The sequence below is a fragment of the Ursus americanus genome, chromosome 4 (assembly GCF_024610735.1).
Source record: "Ursus americanus isolate L20-20 chromosome 4, mUrsAme1.1.p, whole genome shotgun sequence".
NCBI lineage: Eukaryota > Metazoa > Chordata > Mammalia > Carnivora > Ursidae > Ursus > Ursus americanus.
In genome coordinates, this window is record NC_142130.1 from 42,610,808 (window position 1) to 42,629,631 (window position 18,824).

General features: G+C 44.3%; 1 protein-coding gene across 1 annotated transcript; it reads left to right on the plus strand.

Moving 5' to 3' along the window:
* Positions 1–16,072: 16,072 nt before the first annotated feature.
* ZNF80 (zinc finger protein 80) lies at positions 16,073–16,812 on the plus strand. The gene is given in 5 exon segments (XM_045785599.2): positions 16,073–16,188; positions 16,190–16,247; positions 16,249–16,313; positions 16,315–16,700; positions 16,703–16,812. Coding segments are annotated over 5 exon segments (735 nt in total).
* Positions 16,813–18,824: the final 2,012 nt, after the last annotated feature.

The window sequence follows — 18,824 nt, forward strand, 5'->3', positions numbered from 1 at the left end:
TTCTTATTATTTTGAAAAAACAACATAACAAGTAAGTAATTATATTGATGTTGTGAGAAACAAAGATTTTCAGCATAGAGGAAATAGAAGTATAAATTCAAATAAAACCCTGTAGTGTTAAATTCGAATTTGAACTATCAATACAGTTGATTTTAAATCAATACATGATTTCCATATATACATAATATATGAATATATATATTTTCTTGAATGAATGAGTTCTGGAGTCAATGCATATAATATATTCTTTTAAATCATATATTTAACCAAATATATATATTCTTTTAGATCATCTCCTGAAAGCCAGAGTGAGAAGCCTCAGAAGAAACCAAACCTGCCCCCACCTTGATCTTAGACTTCTAGCCTCCAGAGCCATGAGAAAATAAATTTCTGTTGCTTAAGCCGTCCAGTCGTGGTATCTGTGGGTGTTATACGAGCCCTAGCAAACTAATACAGGGTGATAATGACATTGTGGTTACATAGGAAAAATTTTTAGAGGTTTTTACTGAAGTTTTTAAGTGTGAAATGTCCTAATGTCTGTGATTTTTAAATCCTTAAAAAATAATTTTTAAAAAAAGGTACACAATGTTGATCGTTGAATATAGGTGATAGGAATATGGGTATTAAGTATTATCTTTCTACTTCTCTATAAATTCAAAATTCATAGTAAAAAGTCAAAATTGAAGGACAGGTAACATTCAGGTACAGCCGGGAGAAGGTAGCTGGGGCACCAGGAAGGATGCCCAGGCAGGATGGGGAAGCCCAAGGACAAGGACAAAGAGTTGGTACTGGGGAGGGAGGGAAGGCAGACCCCTTATGAGGAAGCCCCCACCTATTTCAGGATTGAGCCCTGGGGCCTCTGTCTTTTAACCCACCTGTACGTGATACAGGGTGATTAGAATTCAAGTGTGCATGGAGTCAGGGGAATTGCCAATAGGAAGGCTGGGAGAAGAGAACAACTAAAAATGAATTTGGTTTGGCTGTAAAACATTACTAATCTCAGTCGCTTACATTAACTACCAAACATTTAAGTATAAATACCATTTAGCATAATAATAATTATGCATGAAACTGAAAAATACAGTTGGAAATATATAATTAATTTAAAATGTCATAATAAGTAAAGGAGCTTTTCAGGATTTAGCCAAATTCCTCATATTGGATAGGCAGTTCCTAGTCTGAGCTAAGGCTGCCTGATTCTCTGTCACAACAAATCTAGCAGCCCGAACACATTTCTGCATGTCAATCAATCAACAAATATTGAGCACTCACTTTGCAAAACTGCTATGCTAGGCATTATGGTTGATACAAAAAAGAAAAAGTTTATCTAAGGAGTCTTAGTAGAAAGTCTTAGACCCAAACAAACATAACGTAAAATAGCAGGTGGACTGACCGTACGTGCGAACGAACGGTGGAGACCAGCAAAGTAGACTGAGAGGATAGTCATTTGTATTGGGTAGAAAAGGAAAAAGGTAGTTGTGCGGTTGCAGCAAGGCTATCTACTCTTGGAGCGAGGAGATACGTCTAAATGATACAAAAGCACAGGCGGAAGCAGTAACAAGTGTTGGCAGGCGGCCAATGCCTGGACAGAGTCGCGATGACAGTGTTAATTCACATACCCAGACTCGTGGGCTCCGAGGCAACACTTAGAAACATGATGGGACCCTCGGGCATGCTTCGACTGAATGTTTACAAACACACACTAGGACAAACAAAACAGCATGGACGTGGCTGGTGTCCCGGCTCAAGGGAAGATACGATCGAAGTCTCAGTACAAGTGGGGACTACTGGTTCGTAAGGGTGCCACCTGATCTCACAGGGGCCACTGTGCAGGGCCTGCTCCCTTGGGCAAACAGAGCAAGTGGGAAACACAGATGCCCGATGCTCCTTTAAAAGGCGCTGGGGACACGGTGCCTCCCGTGGGGCTGGAGGGTGAGTGGAAGAGTCAGACCGTGACTCAAAACAGGCGCACATTCTCTTGGCCTTGTGGAATCGAAACCACCTTTCCAGAGTGTCGAGAAGACTTCAAAAGAAAGGAGAGACGTGATCTGAGGAATGAATAACCAAGTAGAATTCTGCCACATGGGGGAAAACGGTCACAACTGAGGTGTGGCCTCCAGAGCTCCATTTGGCTTTCGGTAGGACCCTCCCCAGCCCTTCCACCAAGCCAGACCACCTCCTGCCTCACCAGAACGATCTGCTGGGAAGATCATAAGACTGCAGACAGGGCTAAGCCCAGCAAGGCTTGTTATATTCCTGCTTCTCTGAACCAGCACCAGAAGTCCGAGGCTCCTAGGTCAATGCTTGTAACTTGGGCTCTTCTTTCTTTAAGGGTTTCATCTGAACCAATTTCCCACCCTTCCTGCCCACCCCACTCCAAACGCTTCTATTCTGCCGTCTGGGTCTCGTGGATTGTCATCAGAAAGATCCCTTTTACCCTCAAAAGGGGTTCTTTAAGTCACTTGTTTTCAGAGTGTGAGCCTAGTCCAGCAGCAGCACATTGCTTGAAACTTGGAAGAAATGCAAATTCTCAGGCCCCAGCCCAGTCCCACTGAATCCCAGTCTCTGGGGCTGGGACCAGCAGTCCTCCAGGTAACAAGGCCTCCGGGTTGTGAAATCCTCCTGCATGGACTGTCCTCCCAGATCCGAGAGCAGCCTGTCTCACCGCCTTGATCGCTGCAGCGGCCCACCTTCCTTCTTGCATGCTCATCAACATATCCCACCCTAAAAAGCAATGAGGTCACCTCTTCTGCTTTTGATATTCAGCTCTAACTTCTAATGCCACCACCACCACCGCGACATAAACACACTACTCCTACATCATCCTGTCTGAATTTCTTAGAACCAGTTCTCTTTCCTTTTACTCTGAAACAATGGTCTCCACAGTTTTTGCTTTTAATCAGTTAAAAAAAAATTAAGCAATGACCTTCCAAATGTATATGAAGTATGTACACATAGGGCCGTAGTAATATACTTTATACATTATAAAACAAAACCTGAGAACAGAAAAAAATAGATGTTACATAAAAATATGGAAATAACAAATGTGAGATCTTTATGTACCACAGTGACTCATTTTGTACAAATTATGTTGCAGACATCAGCTTTGCAGGAATTGAGACATTGCAAGGGCCGTGCTTCCACAAGTTTCTAGACCCAGAGACACGTGGGCCCTCTGACCAGGAATACAAGCTAGACTTTTGCAGTTGTGTCTTAGTATATAGTAACCAACAGTGCTCCTAGAAACAGTCCCAGGTTTGTAGCCTTTGCCAACGGTACGGGTGTAAATACTCCCACGGTGGTGATTTCAAGCTGCCAGCATGATGTCACTGAAGGTGAAGTTTGAAAAGTGCCCAAGCGTCTCGAACAAGCCAGTACAAGCCAGCTCCCGTGCTGGATTTTTGTGCCCAAAACTTCTTGGTGAAGGTCTATTTTTCAATTAATTCCCTTTCTTCTAGGGAACTGGTTTCCTAATTAAGCATTCTCTAATTAACACGCTCCCTTTTAATTTTTCAAAGCCTCAGCTACGGCCGCGGTAGATCAGTCCTTCTGGCTCTGGTGGGGACCCCCTCACCCGCCACAGGAGCAGATGGCCACCTGGGATTTGTCCACTGGGGGATGAGAGCAGTGGGTGAGAGAAACAGTGACAGCCATGCCTTGGATCCTTGCCATGTGACCCTATGTCGAAGACATGGGCTAATGCAGATTCGCCCAGCCTATACAGGGGGAGGCTGTAGCTCGGATTCCTCCCAATCCCGTACTCTTGAACTGCAATTGCTTCTGCGCTCTGTTCCCCTCCCCGTGTGCAAACCCCAAACCTGACAGCAGCGAGGAGGTGGAAGCTCTTGAACTTTTAGAACCAAATGGAAGTAAAAAATGTATAATTTTTAGAGAGAATTTGCACACACACACATGAGCCCATGTGAACGCACACACGCATGCAGGGGAGGGGCAGAGGGAGAGAGAGAGAAAGAATCTTAAGCAGGCTCCACTTCCAGCTCAGAGTCCTACCTGGGGCTTGATCCCACGACCCTGAGATCATGACCTGAGCCAAAATCAAGAGTCAGGAGCTTAATCGACAGAGCCACCCAAGTGCCCCTAAAAAATAATTATTAATGTGAGATCTTATTAATGTGAATGAAGCTACAAAGCTAAGAAGAAGTAAAATTTGGATTTGAACCCAACGAGGCTGACCCCAGAGCCCATGCTTACAGTGACTCATATTTACTGTCCACCTCTGCTATCCGGTGTCTTTGGAGTAGCTGGTACTGAAGAGGGTAGAAAACCCAGAGCAGTGTGCCCCTGTCCTCAAGACGCCTTCCAAAAGCTTACAGGATCCCTAAGAAAGCAAGACTAATGTAAGTGAAGTAATTAGAAAATCTTAGCAGACAGCCTGTAATTAGCTGTAATGTAATATCCCCCACGGCTAAGAAAAATGCTTCCTGGTGGAGACCATGAGACTTAACCCCTGCCTCCAGAGCTATAATCACTCTTTTAAAAAATCAGAATCTAGGTCAGACGGGGCCCTCGGCCTGCAATCTGGTGCTGTAATTCCCTCTCCCAAGGAATCCCACCTGACCAAAGGACAGAGCCATAGAACAGCTATATGAAGTTGCAGTTTAGGCACAGTGTTTTTCACTTTTCTCAGACTAATGAAAAAAATATTTTTAGACCTCTGTTTAAAAGTTCCTGGTTCTCACATGCCACTGAAGCCGTAAGTCTGAGCTCTGACCTTTCACCCCATCCTCTCTCTCTGGTAGTATCAATTTTTGAAGGCTGCCCGCTGTGGTCCATCCTAAACGAACAATGTGGTTAGAAGCTAGATATCCCTAGAGGAAGAGGAACTTTAGAAGTCCAAACTTTTTTCTATTCCCACTGCTGTGGGATAAACTACCTGAAAACTCAGTGACTTAAAACAGCAGCCATTTTTCTAAGGTGAGAAATCCATAGCTGGTGAGTATATTAGTTTGCTAGGGCTCCCGTAACAAAGTCCCACAGAGTGGGTGGTTTAAACAACCGAAACTAATTTTCTCACAATTCTGAAGGCTAGAAGTCTAAGACTAAGGTATTGTCAGGCAAGGTGGATATTTTTCTGAGGCCTATTAAAGTAACCAGGTTAGGTCCAAGATGGCGTCACTCATGCTAAGCCCCACATCAGCAAACCAAAACTTCACTAAGTTTCTGTTAGGCTCTCCCAGAAAAGGAAGGCCTAGATCAACCAATCAGCACAAGTTACCCAACCTGGCTCTAAGATTTATCTTTGCTCCGTGTAAGGAAAGCAACTCTGTTTTGACCAGTCAGCAAATGCCCAGTATAACGTCCTTGTTCCTGCTCACAATGGTCTTTAAAAACCCTCTCCGTTTGCACAACTCTTTGGAGCTCCTTTCTAGCTTATAGACTAGATGCTGCCTGATTCACAAACCGTTGAATAAAAGCCTACTAGACCAATAAATTGGCTGTTGAAAATATTCTTTTTAACAGACCTCTCTTCCTGCCTTGTAAGTGGCCATCTTCTCCATGGGCCTTCACATAGCCTTCCCTCTGTATGCGTCTGCATCCTAATCTCCTCTTCTTAAAAGAACACCAGTCGTATTGGATTATGGCCCACTCACGTAACCTCATTTTACCTTTATCTCCACTTTAAAGACCCTCTTTCCAAATATAGGCACATTCTAAGGTACATTCTGAAGTATGGTAGTTAGGATTTCACCATCTGAATTTGGCAGGGGCATACAATTTGGGCCATCACAGTAAGTTTTTTGCTTCTGGTGCATCACTGATGTCATTCCTCGGAACTCAGTTGGCAGATGGGAGGGTCTGGAGGGTTCAAAATGGCTTCAATTGCATGTCTGGTGCCTTGGCGAGGACGGCTGGAAGGCTGAGCTCAGCTGTGCCTGTTGACCAGAGATCAAGCTTGACATACTCACCCTGGCCATCTCGGGGTGGTCAGATATTTTACATGGATGCTAGTACCTCAAGAGGACCGGGCATGACTTTTTATGACCTAGCCTCAGAAGTTACAGAGCACTACCTCTTTGGCCAAAGTAGTCTCAAACTTGCCCAGATTTGAGAGGAGGAGACATAGACCCCGCCTCTCAATGGAAGGAGTCTCAAAGAATGTTGGGTCATTTTTTAAATTGCTGTAAGTTATTTATAGTTCATCCATACCATCTATAAAGTTTCCTACCACTCAGTCATCTTGACACAAATGAAAAGAGCTCAATAAACATCATAGTTATTTTCAGTCTTGTGGGTTCTTCTCTGCTTCTTGAGGGCTAATGAAGGTGACCAGGGTTTATAAGAACCAAATGGTCCCTTTCTGGCCCCACCTACCATCTGATCTCATTAATTCTTCAGAATCTTTCCTAGTGGTCGAAACACTCGAACTTTTGCATAGTGGATCCTTGTTCGCTAATTTGACTGCTGTGCAAGGTCATAGGAAGGCCTGACTTCCTATAGTCTCCACACCCACCCCATCTCTTCATCATGTCTGGAAGATATTTTGTGATGCCCTCTGTTTCCTTTTTTGAGCTATTTTACTGGACACTGACCTGTCACTCCTGTATCTCAGAGCTACCAATTTTCTGTCTTGCATGCCACTTGCCCTGCTCCCATCTCAACCCCTTCTTTTTATTGTAAAAATTGGCATTTGTGTATGTCTGACCCAGGTGGGGAAGGTCTTCCAAGAAAGACTAGAAAATTTGCTGAAAAGACTGGAATGCCCAGGAGACAAGACTCCATATGAGAAGACAGCATAAGGCACGGGCAGTCTGATTTAGGAACAAAGCCTCAGTTATCAGAATCTCCGCTCCTATCAGTTCTTAAATGGCATGTGCCACTTGGATCCATCCTGGCTCCGAACCCTTAGACATAATCTGGATCCTGGATCCTGGATCCTGGTGAGAGAGAAGACTTAAAATAAATACAAAGATCTATTTCCCTTCCTACTTTAAGACCCACTTCTGACCTGGACACCTGATGATATGGGGGGGGAATTCTCTACCTGGGTGACCCATAGGCACCTAAAACTCACCATGCTCCTAGCTGAATGCAACATTTCCACCCCAACACACTCATTTCTGTGCTCTCTTAGTTGGTGGCATCCATCTAAATGGTCATCCAAGTTAGAACCTAGAAGTCATTCTTGACACCTGGTTTTTCTTTACCACTACCCAACATCCAATTACCAAGTCCTTAAATTTTTGGAATCTTCCCCCACTTCCACATCTCTCATGTCCCTGCCAAAATGGAAGCTTTCATCATCTCTCACTTGGAATACTTCAGTTGCCTCTCGTTAGCCCTTGGTTTGATCCACCTAAAACTCAGTACGAACCTGTTGTTATTTCCTTAAATCGTGTCTGCAGTGCCTCTTAATCTACAAAATAGAGTCCAAAGATTTTCAGCAAAGGTGTTTCATCTAGCACTCAGCTCCCCCACGTGAGTAGGTCCTGATGACATCTGCAGTCTACCTCTCTTCATTCACTCTTGTACTTTTTACACCTACTACCTCAAGCTGATTGTTCTTTTTCCAGCATATTGGCTATTTATTAATTGGAGTAAGCCAGGTGGCATCAAAAAGATTTTCTATATTATTAGGCTCTTCTTTCGGCTAAAAAAAGAATTTTCTTGGGTTTTGTGTTTGTTTATTGGGTTGGTTTGGTTTGGTTGCCTGTTGGGATTTCAGGTTGAAGACTTCAGCACCCTGCAGTTTGGGATATATTGGAGGCAAAATCAAACAAACAAACCCAGGGAGCTCACCATTGTGTCATTTCTCAAGTCTTGAGTTTCAAGGCAACACATCTTTTCCTTTTACCTTTCAGGGTCTCTGTGGGTGTGTTGTGTTATGTGAGGAATTTTTTAGCTATCAGAGGGAAACCCAGTGAGAAATGGAGCTATCCTTTCTTGGCCAGAACCAGAGTCCATCAATTAAGCTTTAATGAATAAATCAAAGACACTTCTTGAGAAATATTTAGAGACTGCACCGGTTGGGCATTTCGAAGGATTATGCTCTTTCTATTATGGGAAATGTTGAAGAGGGGATTCCCCAGGGAAGTGCTGGTCTGGGCTCTGGGATGTACTCTGAATGTTGGAGTGTGCTACTCTCTATCAACTCTTAGGGAAGAATTTCAAACTGTGAGCACAATAAATAAAAACCTATGAAACTGAGCACTGTCTTATGAAGACTCTAGAGAGACAGTGAGCTGGAATAAATCAGGCTGTCTTGTATCAGGCTAATTCCAGAGAACAGCACCACGGTAATCAGTCCTATCTCTACCAAAGGTCAAAACAGTTCTAGGACATTCCCAGATGAGTTCCATTTACTCCCATTGTGAAAGGGAAGCCAAAAAATCTTCAAGACAGTTGAAGGTCTCAACTAGTAACAGCCACATCTGTCCGGTTGCTGATAGAAGAGACTTCAAGTTGGCAGCTTTGGGCAACTGTATGGGGCAGCCTTTAATGGCTAAGAAAACAAGAAGCCTAGGACAGCCGAGACTGGGAAAGCATGGTTTGGGAAATCCCCCATTTAGGCTTTAGTAAAGACTGTATTCAGAATCCCTCCCTCCTTATCCTAGCCCACCTCCTGTGGCTGGGAATGATGGCTTGGGAAGGATGGGAATGGGAGGAGTTAGTTAATGAGTTCTTAAGGGTGGAATGATAATCCGTGCAGACACTTAGAAATGGCAAGACTGGACCAGGCTTTTTGGCAAAGGACTTTGAGAGTTTTGAGGTGGGGAATCCTGAGATATATTGAATTAAAATAGAACACAGTGGTCCATGGGATATTTGTTCTTTAAATCCCAAATTGGAGTTATAAATGTAGTTATGGTTTTATGAATTCATGAATTCTGCTTCTGATGGCATTTTCTCTTTAATATCTCCTTCCTATTCTGAGATATATGCATTTTTTTGACCCTTGGATCCATTATGTCCCATATCCCAAAGTCTCACTGAAGACTGAGATAACCCAAAACTGGTGAGGGAGAAATTCATAGATCCAGATAATTCGAGGTAATCCCTCATTTTCCAAATGAAGAAACTGACGGGTGAAGTGAATTTCCCGAGGTTATCCAGCAAGTCCATTCTATCTCAAACCTAGACCTCCCCATTTGGAGTTGTCAAACCTTCCTAGACCAAGAAACAGTAAAGCTTTCTCTCTGGTTTCCTAGTCCTGAATCTTTTCAGCAGGATATTACAGAGTGCGACTTTGACATCTCATGACAACCTGTGAAGGATTTGCTGTTGGCCTGGTAATGGGGAAACATGCCAATGAAGAAATAAATAAATTTTATTTATTTATATATACGTATATGAATAATTGAGGAGTCGGGCAACCTGTCAGCAAATGGTAGACAAGTAGAACAGACAAGAAGCACATGGGAAACCTCCAGTCAGAAAGAATATTTTCTGAGGAAAACAGAAACTCATCCTTCCCTACGGCGACCACCATGGGGAGGGACTGCAGAATTCACTGGGCGTCTGAGAGGCAGGTGTTCAGCTCGCTGCTGCAGCTCCGGGGCCCAGAGGCAACTCCCACAGCAGGGAAGGAGGAGCTGGTCCCAACTGTGGCACCAGTAACAATTGGCTCTTGCACTGGAAGTGGGGGGCTCCCTGGTGAGGCGGAAACCGAGCATCCCACACAAAGGGAAGTTGGCTTCCCAGACAAATAACCAATGGCTATGCTTCACTGAGTTTTAAGTTTTGGTATTTTTCTTTGTTGTCTGTGGGACTGAATATCGCCTGAAGCAGTAAGCAGTAGTGAAAGACTTCTATGTGGGCAGGTCATTGTCCTCTTTGGGCCTCCGGAGCATGACGGTAATACCGCAATAGCTTGCTACAGTGACAGATGGTCAGGAGACTTTTGTGGGGAACATTTCGTAATGTAGGAAAGTATCAAATCACTGTGATGTGCCCCTGAAACGAATAGGATATTGCATGACAACTACACTTCAGGAAAAAAGGGGTATAAAACACCTTTTTCTGAATTACAGAAGGAATCAAATTCGACACGCCGTGTAATCACTCAAGGACCGTGTGCCAAGCACTGTGCTTCCTACTCCAGGAGCTAGAAAGGTGAGTTCAACAGGAGGCCTGCTCAGGCGAGCCGGGGGTCGTGGGGAGGGTCAGGCTGAGCACGTGAGCCGCATCACCAGGCAGAAGGTGAAAAGTGACATGAGATAGAGCCTGAAGGACTAGGGACATACAAAGGAGAGTTTATTCCTAATGGGGAGAATCAGAGAGAATCCACGTTTTTAGAGGAAGGGCATTTTCGGGGGGCCTCGCACGTTTAGGACTAGAAACTTGCCAGGCAGGGACAAGGCACAGGTAAAGAGGTGAAGGAAGAAATCACATGTGAGCCTGGAAAGGATGAGTACTTTCTAACAGGAGGAAGAAGAAAATTGAGTTAACAAGTTTCTAGAATCTGGCTGGCCACCAGAAGTGCCTGGGGAGATTTAGTTGTTTCTTTGTTTCCTTTTGCTTTAAAAAGAGTCTTAAGCTCCCCTGGCTTCCCTCCTCTAGGAGCCTGGGCTGGGGGAGGGGAGCAATCAAAAGACCCCCAGCGCTTCATGCTGTTTGAACTCACCTCTAAAAACATTTCGAGGGGGATTGGGATAGGCCGGTGATGGGTATTAAGGAGGGCACATACAGCATGGAGCATAATGAATCAGAACTTTACATCAAAAACTAAGGATGTATTGTATGGTGACTAACATAATAAAAAATTTTTATTAAAAAAAAAATTTGAGACCTTTCTTTTCCATTGGACTTTTCTTCTGGAGGCAAAATACGTGCCAGCAGTGAAATATATCACTCGTGTCAGTCTCTTTAAAAGTCACTGTTCTGTTTTTCATTTTTCTGCCTGCAGGTCAGGAGACCTTGTTGCTAAGAGCTCAGATGCCGTGAGCTTTTTGAGTTGCTCTTGCCCATCTCCTTACTGAAGCAATGAAAGGGCAGCAAGGCAGGCTTGCTGTGGTGGGAGGGGTGGGACTTCGGGGCATTCAAGGAATCTGTGGGTGTGTCTGAGGGCAGGTGTGGGTGCCCCACCCAGCCATGGGGTGTGTAGGGTTAGCCGCGGCTGAGGGAGGCTCTAAGCAGGGCTGGGAGCCTTCTGGTTCTCTTCCATCTCCCAGGCCTATTCCTGGCCCCTCCGCTCCCCTCGTCTCAACCAGCACAGAGTGAAAAGGAGAGAGGAGGTTTGGCACCACGGCAAGGCCCTGGATGTTTTCACACTAAGTTCCTCTTCCTCCTCCTCCTCCTCTGTGTTTTCTGCAGAACCATGGTAGACAGATCTGACGAGGTGAAGGCAGATCCTTCTGACATCCACATTTGAATAGGATAAATTTGGAGAAGACTCGAGGCTTAGCAGCACAGATGAACCTATGAAGGAGCTGGTGCTGATGGAAAGAAGTGGAAGGGCATCCTGCCGTATTCAGGGACTTTCCAGGTGGAAAGAACCCGCTCCGGGTCTTCTTAGGGAAGGAACTGCCATCTTTTGCTGCTCGCCCTGGACCCGGGAATCAGATTCTAAATTGAAATGATGGGAATATTTCTATTTCTGCTAACTGGCAACAGAACAGATCTGAAAACTAAAACATGTATTTTTTAGAACAGGTGAAACACAGTGTTCACCAGGGAAAGTTCATCATATGGAAACACCTTCTAGAAGAAGTGGACACCACAGAGAAGTAGAGGTCACGGAACTGCTGTGGTTCCAAGAAGCTAAATGTTCTGTGTGGTGCTATGGAACTTCATCTGCATAACAGACAAACAGGGACCTCAGCAGACACTGTCTGCAGAAATGTGTCCCTTCTGAGGATGGATTTAGACTCTTCAAAGAGTTGCAAGCCTGATGATCTCCACTCACTCAGGGCTTCTGGAAGGAGATCCCCACAGAGCTTGTGGAAATGGAGCCTGGATGACACTGTGGATGTCCTATATCAGGTGTTATTTAAAACAAAATAACCAGGGCGCCTGGGTGGCTCAGCTGTTAAGCATCTGCTTTCGGCTCAGGTCATGATCCTAGGGTCCTGGGATCGAGCCCTGTGTCTGGCTCCCTGCTCAGTGAGCCTGCTTCTCCCTCTCCCACTCCCCCCTGCCCCCGCTTGTTTTTCCTCTCTCGCTGTCTCTCCCTCTGTCAACTAAATAAATAAAATCTTTTTAAAAAAAATTTAAAAATAGATAAATAAAACAAAATAACTTAGCCTTTGGGAAAGTTGAAATGGTAACTCCACGTTTCAATTTTTGAGGAACGACTATTTTCCAGAATGCCTGCACCATTTCACATTCCCACCAGCAGTGATGAGGTTTCCAATTGCTCCATCTCCTCACCAATACTTGTTATTTTCAATTGAGTCATCCCACTACATGTGAAATAGTATCTCATTGTGGTTTTGATTTTCATTTTCTTAATGGCTAATGACATCGAGCATCTCTTCACGTGCTATTGGTTATTTGTATATCCTTTGTGAAGAAATAGCTTTTCAAATTTTTTGCCCATTTTAATTGGGCTTTTTGTCTTTTGATGATTAAGTTGTAAAAGTTATACAACCGTCAATATACAATTTGTAAATATTTGTTCCTATTCTATGGGTCGTCTTTTCACTTTATCAGTGGTGTCCTTTGAAGCATAGAAGTTCTTAATTTGAATGAAACCCAATTTATCTATGCTTTCTTTTGTTGCTCATGCTTTCAGTGTCGTGTCTAAGAAGCCATTACCTAAACCAAGATTGCAGAAATTTACACCTACGTTTTCTTCTAAGACTAATTGTTTTAGCTTGTACATTTGGTCTACTATCCATCTTGAGTAAATTTTTGCATATAATGTGAGATAAGAACCCAGGTTCTTTCTTTTGCACATGGATCCAGTTGTCCCAGTACCATTTGTTGAAAACATTATTCTTTCCCATTATAATCATTCTTTTTAATAAAAGCAGCTCTTTTTTCTAACAGTTTTTTATAAGGACAAGTCAAATTAGGCTAGGACCTACCCTAATGACCTCAACCTTAACTTGATCGTTTGCCAAGATCCTATTTCCAAATAAATCACATTCACATGTACTGGGGGTTAGAATTTCAGCATCTTTTGCAGGAGATGCAATCAACCTGTAACAGTAAGTATGTATTTTCTATATAAATAGTGCTCTATTTTGTCCTAAAAGGAGGTACTAATGGAGGCAGGTACTATTGTGTGAATGTGGGCACAGTCTCCACTAACAGAAGTAGATACTACACCAATCCGTTCTCCTTAAAAGCGAAAGACAGGAACAGAAAATGGGGAAGACAGGACTAAGATGGAATTCAGAGAAAACTCCTTCCTCTCCCTGCACCTTGACTTGGGCCTAGACTCTGGGGAATTAAGGCATGTTTGAGGTGTTCTGGGGTATTAGAGAAAATATGGATTCTTCTTTAAGGGGGAAGAATGTGCTCTGAACAGAATACAGTCCTATGGAGGCCCCAGGAGGACGGATTAGGAACTGAGGGCTTTAAGAACAACCATAGCTAGTGGTCAGTTACAAGTTACTCTTTGCGTGGAAGCCCCTTGCAATCCCCAGCCTTCAGCAGAGTCTTATTACACTCACAGACTGGTCTGATATCAGAGAAAAAGTCTATATTCATGTGTGGACTACAGTGCCAAAGGGAGACAGAGGCGTAGTGGTGGACACACTCCCCATGGGCGTGTCCAAGGACCCAAACGTACAGGTGACAGTCTGCACTCACAATGGTTGTCGACTGGAGTAGCCCCGGCTGACACACAGCCTCGTGAGAAGCCCTTGAGAACTGCTGGTAGCTGACTTTGAGTACAGCATGGCTTCTGATGTGACCTAATTAGTACCAAGTCCCGACTAAGATACTCAGGCTACTTAAAAGCATTGCTACTGATGGCTCAAATGACTGCAAGTATTAATCATTTCAGAAACTGTTCTGTATCATTGAAACCATATACTGAAAGGCAGATTCACTAAAGAAAAAACATAGACTTTTTCAAGAAGCAAAGCTAACTCATTTTGTAGTTGCCCACACTATCATGTTATGATGTTAGTATTTAGAGGTCAGCATTTCTTGAACTCTTAGAAGTGGATACAACCGACACCAAGGACCACACTTGGAGAACTACTTCTGGAAAGAACTCTGTCTCAAGTGTGCAGCCTCCCGAGACTGATGGGGTCACCCGTCCTGGGCAAGAGAGTCCAGCACCTGTGCAGACCAGCTCGTGCCTAGCTGCCTTTATCATGGCCATCCACTATGGCCTCCCATTCTAGAGAGAGTCCCGCTGTCTAGAAAATACAGCTGACCCCTCTGCCTTATATCGTCACTGCTCTGACTTCCAACAAATCCTATGGATGAGAAAACATTATTGGCTTTCCCCAGGAGATGTGTTTGTCCAGTCCTTCATTTCTCCAACCCTAATATTTACATATGTTATGAAAGTGATCAAGCAGGTGGTATCAACAAAAATCCATACTAAACACAATCTCAATTATGAAATATTAGATTTTACTTTTTGACATCAGGAAAATGAAAAGAGCATCTGCTATCCCCCTTCTCTTCAACATTGTAGATGGAGGTTCTGGCCAGCACAGAAGATAGAAAAATAAAACAAAGTTTACGTATTGGCTGAAGGTCACCCTGTCAAGCCATTTCACTGGGGGTCCTAAAATGGTAGTATCTTTAGCTCTCTTGTCTTGAGCTGGTCATACTCTGAGAGAAGACCATTCCAAACAGCAAGAAGAGCAATAATGGGCAGAGGTCCCAACACTCAGAGTGTCAATGACCATCAGTCCTCTTCTTTCTATCTTACCAGAACCTTCAAATTAGCCTCTCCTTCTCTCATTCCAAGATCCTCTCTTCACGGTCATAACCAGTTCCAGCTTGGGCAGGGGAGGACAGTGGATCAGGGTCCTGCTCAAACTGCTCTCACCATCCTCCCCACAGTGGCCTCCACTCCTCACCAGTTCCAGAGGGACTTGGCACTGCTGGGCGCTTAACTTTCCAAGATTCTGTAATGTCAACTGTGATGCTTCCAATTCCCTGCTACAGCCTAGGCTAGAACATTCTTGGACTGCTAAGTAATGTTCTATTCTGTGGAGAAGCCGTTTACCCATCCTCTTTCCTGGACTCCCTCCAGGTGTTTGCTGTTGTAAACATTCTTGTACACGTCTCCTGTGGCACGCATGGAAAAACTTCTCTTTGGAAAGACTGGTAGGAAGCAAAGCCAAACTTTTTCAAAGTAGTTTTACTAATAATGACAAAACCATACACCACATAAAACAGATCTTGAATTTTCATGCCTTCTTCAATAGCCGGTATTTGGACTGGACTGACTTTAATACCCAGCCCCTGTGTACAGTTTTACGTGGGTCAGTGCAGAGAATAAAGCAGCATTCCCTGTGTCACCAAATTCCTCGCGTGCATGTTCACATGCATATTTGAGTGCATGTTTGGAGGTTCTCCCTGACCCAACTGGAGGGCACCTCCTCCCGCTCGAATGATCTTCCCTCCAGGGTAAGTGAGGATTCAATTCCCAGAAGTAAAAAAAGTGAAACTGAAGCCCCCTGGGACTTGTAGTCCCAATGCTGTGGCTGCGCGCAGTGCACTCTGGTATCTGTAGTCGCAGGCACGCTCTGCACTGGTGAAAGTGCTGCCGTGTGCACCTTTTGTCTTGTTAGATGGTGGCGGTATTCTGGGGAGCAGTGTTTGCACCTGTCCACGACCTTCACTTGGAAGGACTGAGGGCAGCCGGACCAGGCCCAGCGGACCCTATTCTGAGAAATACCACTGGAGACTGCAGACCCCTGGTCCCACTGGAGCATGCAATTCCCAAACCAGAGTAGACCTAACAGCTTGAAGCGCCAGTAAGAGACAGAGAGAGGTCTTTGCTGAAGCATCCATCCAGGCAACAGGTTAAACCCAAGACCAGTCCGCTTTGTCTTAGAAGGCCTGCTTCAGGGAAGACTCGGGAAGCCAGCAGGTCCTCCAGGTTGGGGCAAACCAGAGATCAGGAAGGGTTGTTGGAGAGCAGGAAGGGCACTTGAGACCAGCTACAGTCTCCCACAGGGAGACCCTCCTGGAGAAGATGAGCCTTGAACACAACAGGCTGGGGACAGATGAGAGTCTGCACTCCAGGGTTTTCCAGAAGCAAGACGCTGCAGGAGATGCTATCCATGACTGTGACTCACGGGGACCAAGTAAAGACACTGGTTCATGCAGGGAAGACCCTCTACAAATGCAAAGAACGCGGGAAAGTGTTCAAACGAGAATTGCCACCTTGTTTGACATCTGCGGGTTCACACTGGAGTGAAGCCTTAGGATTGCCACATGTGAAAAGGTAGATTTTGCTCGACACAGGAAGAATCACACCAGGGAGAAGCTCTATAAATGCACAGAGTGTGGGGAGGTCTTTAACCAGAGGCCACACCTCACGCACCACCACCAGATCCACACTGGCAGGAAGCCCTCTAAGTGCAGTGAATGTAGAAAGACCTTCAACTATCACTCTGTTTTTGTCCAGCGTAACATGACCCGCGATGGTGAAAAACCCTTCGAGTGTGGGAAAGCCTTTCACTACAACTCTTCCTTAACTCAACACAGGAGGATTCACACCAGAGAGAAGCCCTACACAGGCAGCAAATGTGGAAAGACCCCCTTCTGCTCTGACTTTATCTGACACGGTAAGACCGTCACAGCACAAAAGCACTATGAGTGTAAGAATGTGGGCAAGGTTTTTCCTACAGCTTCTCCCTCACTCAACACACCATAAGTCACACTGGAGAGAAGCCCTATGAGTGCAGTGAGTGTGGAAAGGCCTTTGCCTAGCACTTTGCTTTCATCCAGCATACGACGATACACATTAGAGAAAGGAAACGTTGAGTGCAAATAGTGTGGGAAAGCCTTTGTGACAGCTTTTCTTTCCCTAGACGCTTGAGGAGTGGTGCTGGGGAGAAGCACTCTGAACGCAGTGAGTAGAGGAAAGCCTTAAGCTGCGCTCAGCGCTCACTCAGCATTGAAGAATCCATGCCAGAGAGAAACACCTTGAGCGTAAGATAGTGGGAAGACCTTTTGCACCTGCTTACCTCAGTCAACATCCAAGACCTTATACAGGGAAAAGACCTCTTGAATATAACAACTACGGAAAATCATTAGGTCACAGGAAACATCGTACTTGGCGTCTGAGAATTCCTGTAGAAGAGAGAGCTCAGCTATTGCGCACTTAGAAGAAAGGTCAGCCACACATCTGTCCATAGGCTGCGTCACTCAGCTGTCTCAGGATTATTTCAAAGAACAAGCTGGAGGGAGCTGTAGAAGAGAAAAGAAAAGGAAATGGGTGCACAGCATCTCTTAGATGTCTCTGAAAACCATGCATATGAAAATGTGCATATGTTTCTTTCTTTGCGGCCCTCTGAAAGTTAACAGGGCCTTGCCCCTTCTTCGTCCTTTATCTCTGTATTCACTTAAGTCTAGTGACAGGAGAGTTGGACAGTGGAGAGCAACTCTACAAAGATTTGTTGAAAGCACTCTTTATGGCAAAACATTGTCTCTAGTCTTGATGAGCAGAAGTCTTTGTGAGAAATATGAAGGCTAAAGTCATGAAATACTTGAAGTTTGTGAGAAGCTAGAATATTAAAAATACTGCCACGTAAGATTATTTCATATTTAAGGAGATGCGGGTCTACGTATGAATAAGCACATCTTCCTGCATCATTTAAGACTATTGAAGGTTTTGGGCGCCTGGGTGGCTCAGTCGGTTAAGCATCTGCCTTCAGCTCAGGTCATGATCCCAGGGTCCTGGGATCGAGTCCTGCATCTGGCTCCCTGCTTAGCCAGGAGTCTGCTTCTCCCTCTTCCCCTCCTCTCACTCATGCTTTCTCTCTCTCTCCCTCACAAAAATAAACAAATAAATAATCTTTTTTAAAAAGGTTTTAATTTTTAGGTGCGCCTGGGTGGCTCAGTTGTTAAGCGTCTGCCTTCGGCTCAGGGCGTGATCCTGGAGTTCTGGGATCGAGCCCCACATCAGGCTCTTCTGCTGGGAGCCTGCTTCTTTCTCTCCCACTCCCCCTGCTTGTGTTCCCTCTCTCACTGGCTGTCTCTCTCTGTCAAATAAATAAATAAAATCTTTAAAAAAAAAAAGGTTTTAATTTTTAAAAAAATCTTTCTTCATGTGGTTTTGAACACCCAGCCCTCTCCATTTTTCTTGACTTCTGTCTACCTGTTTTGATTCATTTTCTCAGGGATGCGAGGATGGTCCCTGAGCTGTGTGGCTTTTGCAGGTGAGCTTGACCTCTTCCCCCAACCGGGCTTCTCAGCTTCTTTAGTCCTCTCTAGGGGCTTCTCCAAAACCATGTCAGCAGTTTTCTAGAGGTTGAACTGGAGCTAAACCAACCAAACAAAAAAACAGAGCTAACTTAATCTAATGAAAAACTCAGGAAAAAATTTAAAAACTTTAAAAATGAATACAATGTCTTAAAATGTAAAACCTGGAGATCCTTTGACATATTAATGCAATTTCTAGAAATCTAGTAAAAGAAATATACTGACAAATGTGCAGAGATATGTGTACAGAAATAATTGCCAAAAATGTGTTTTTATATATGAAGCAGTGAAAACAACCTAAATATCTATTGGTAAAGAAATAAATTACAGCACATCTGTTCTATGAAATACCGTGGAAGGATAAAATATCTCTGTGTGTACTGAGGTTAAAATATCTCCCAGATACAGCATTGGGTAAAAAAGTAGGATGCAAGAAATAAAACTAGATCTGAAGGGAGAAACATAATACTGTTAACAGTGGCTCTCAGAAATGGGATGGATCCGGGGTGTAGGGAACT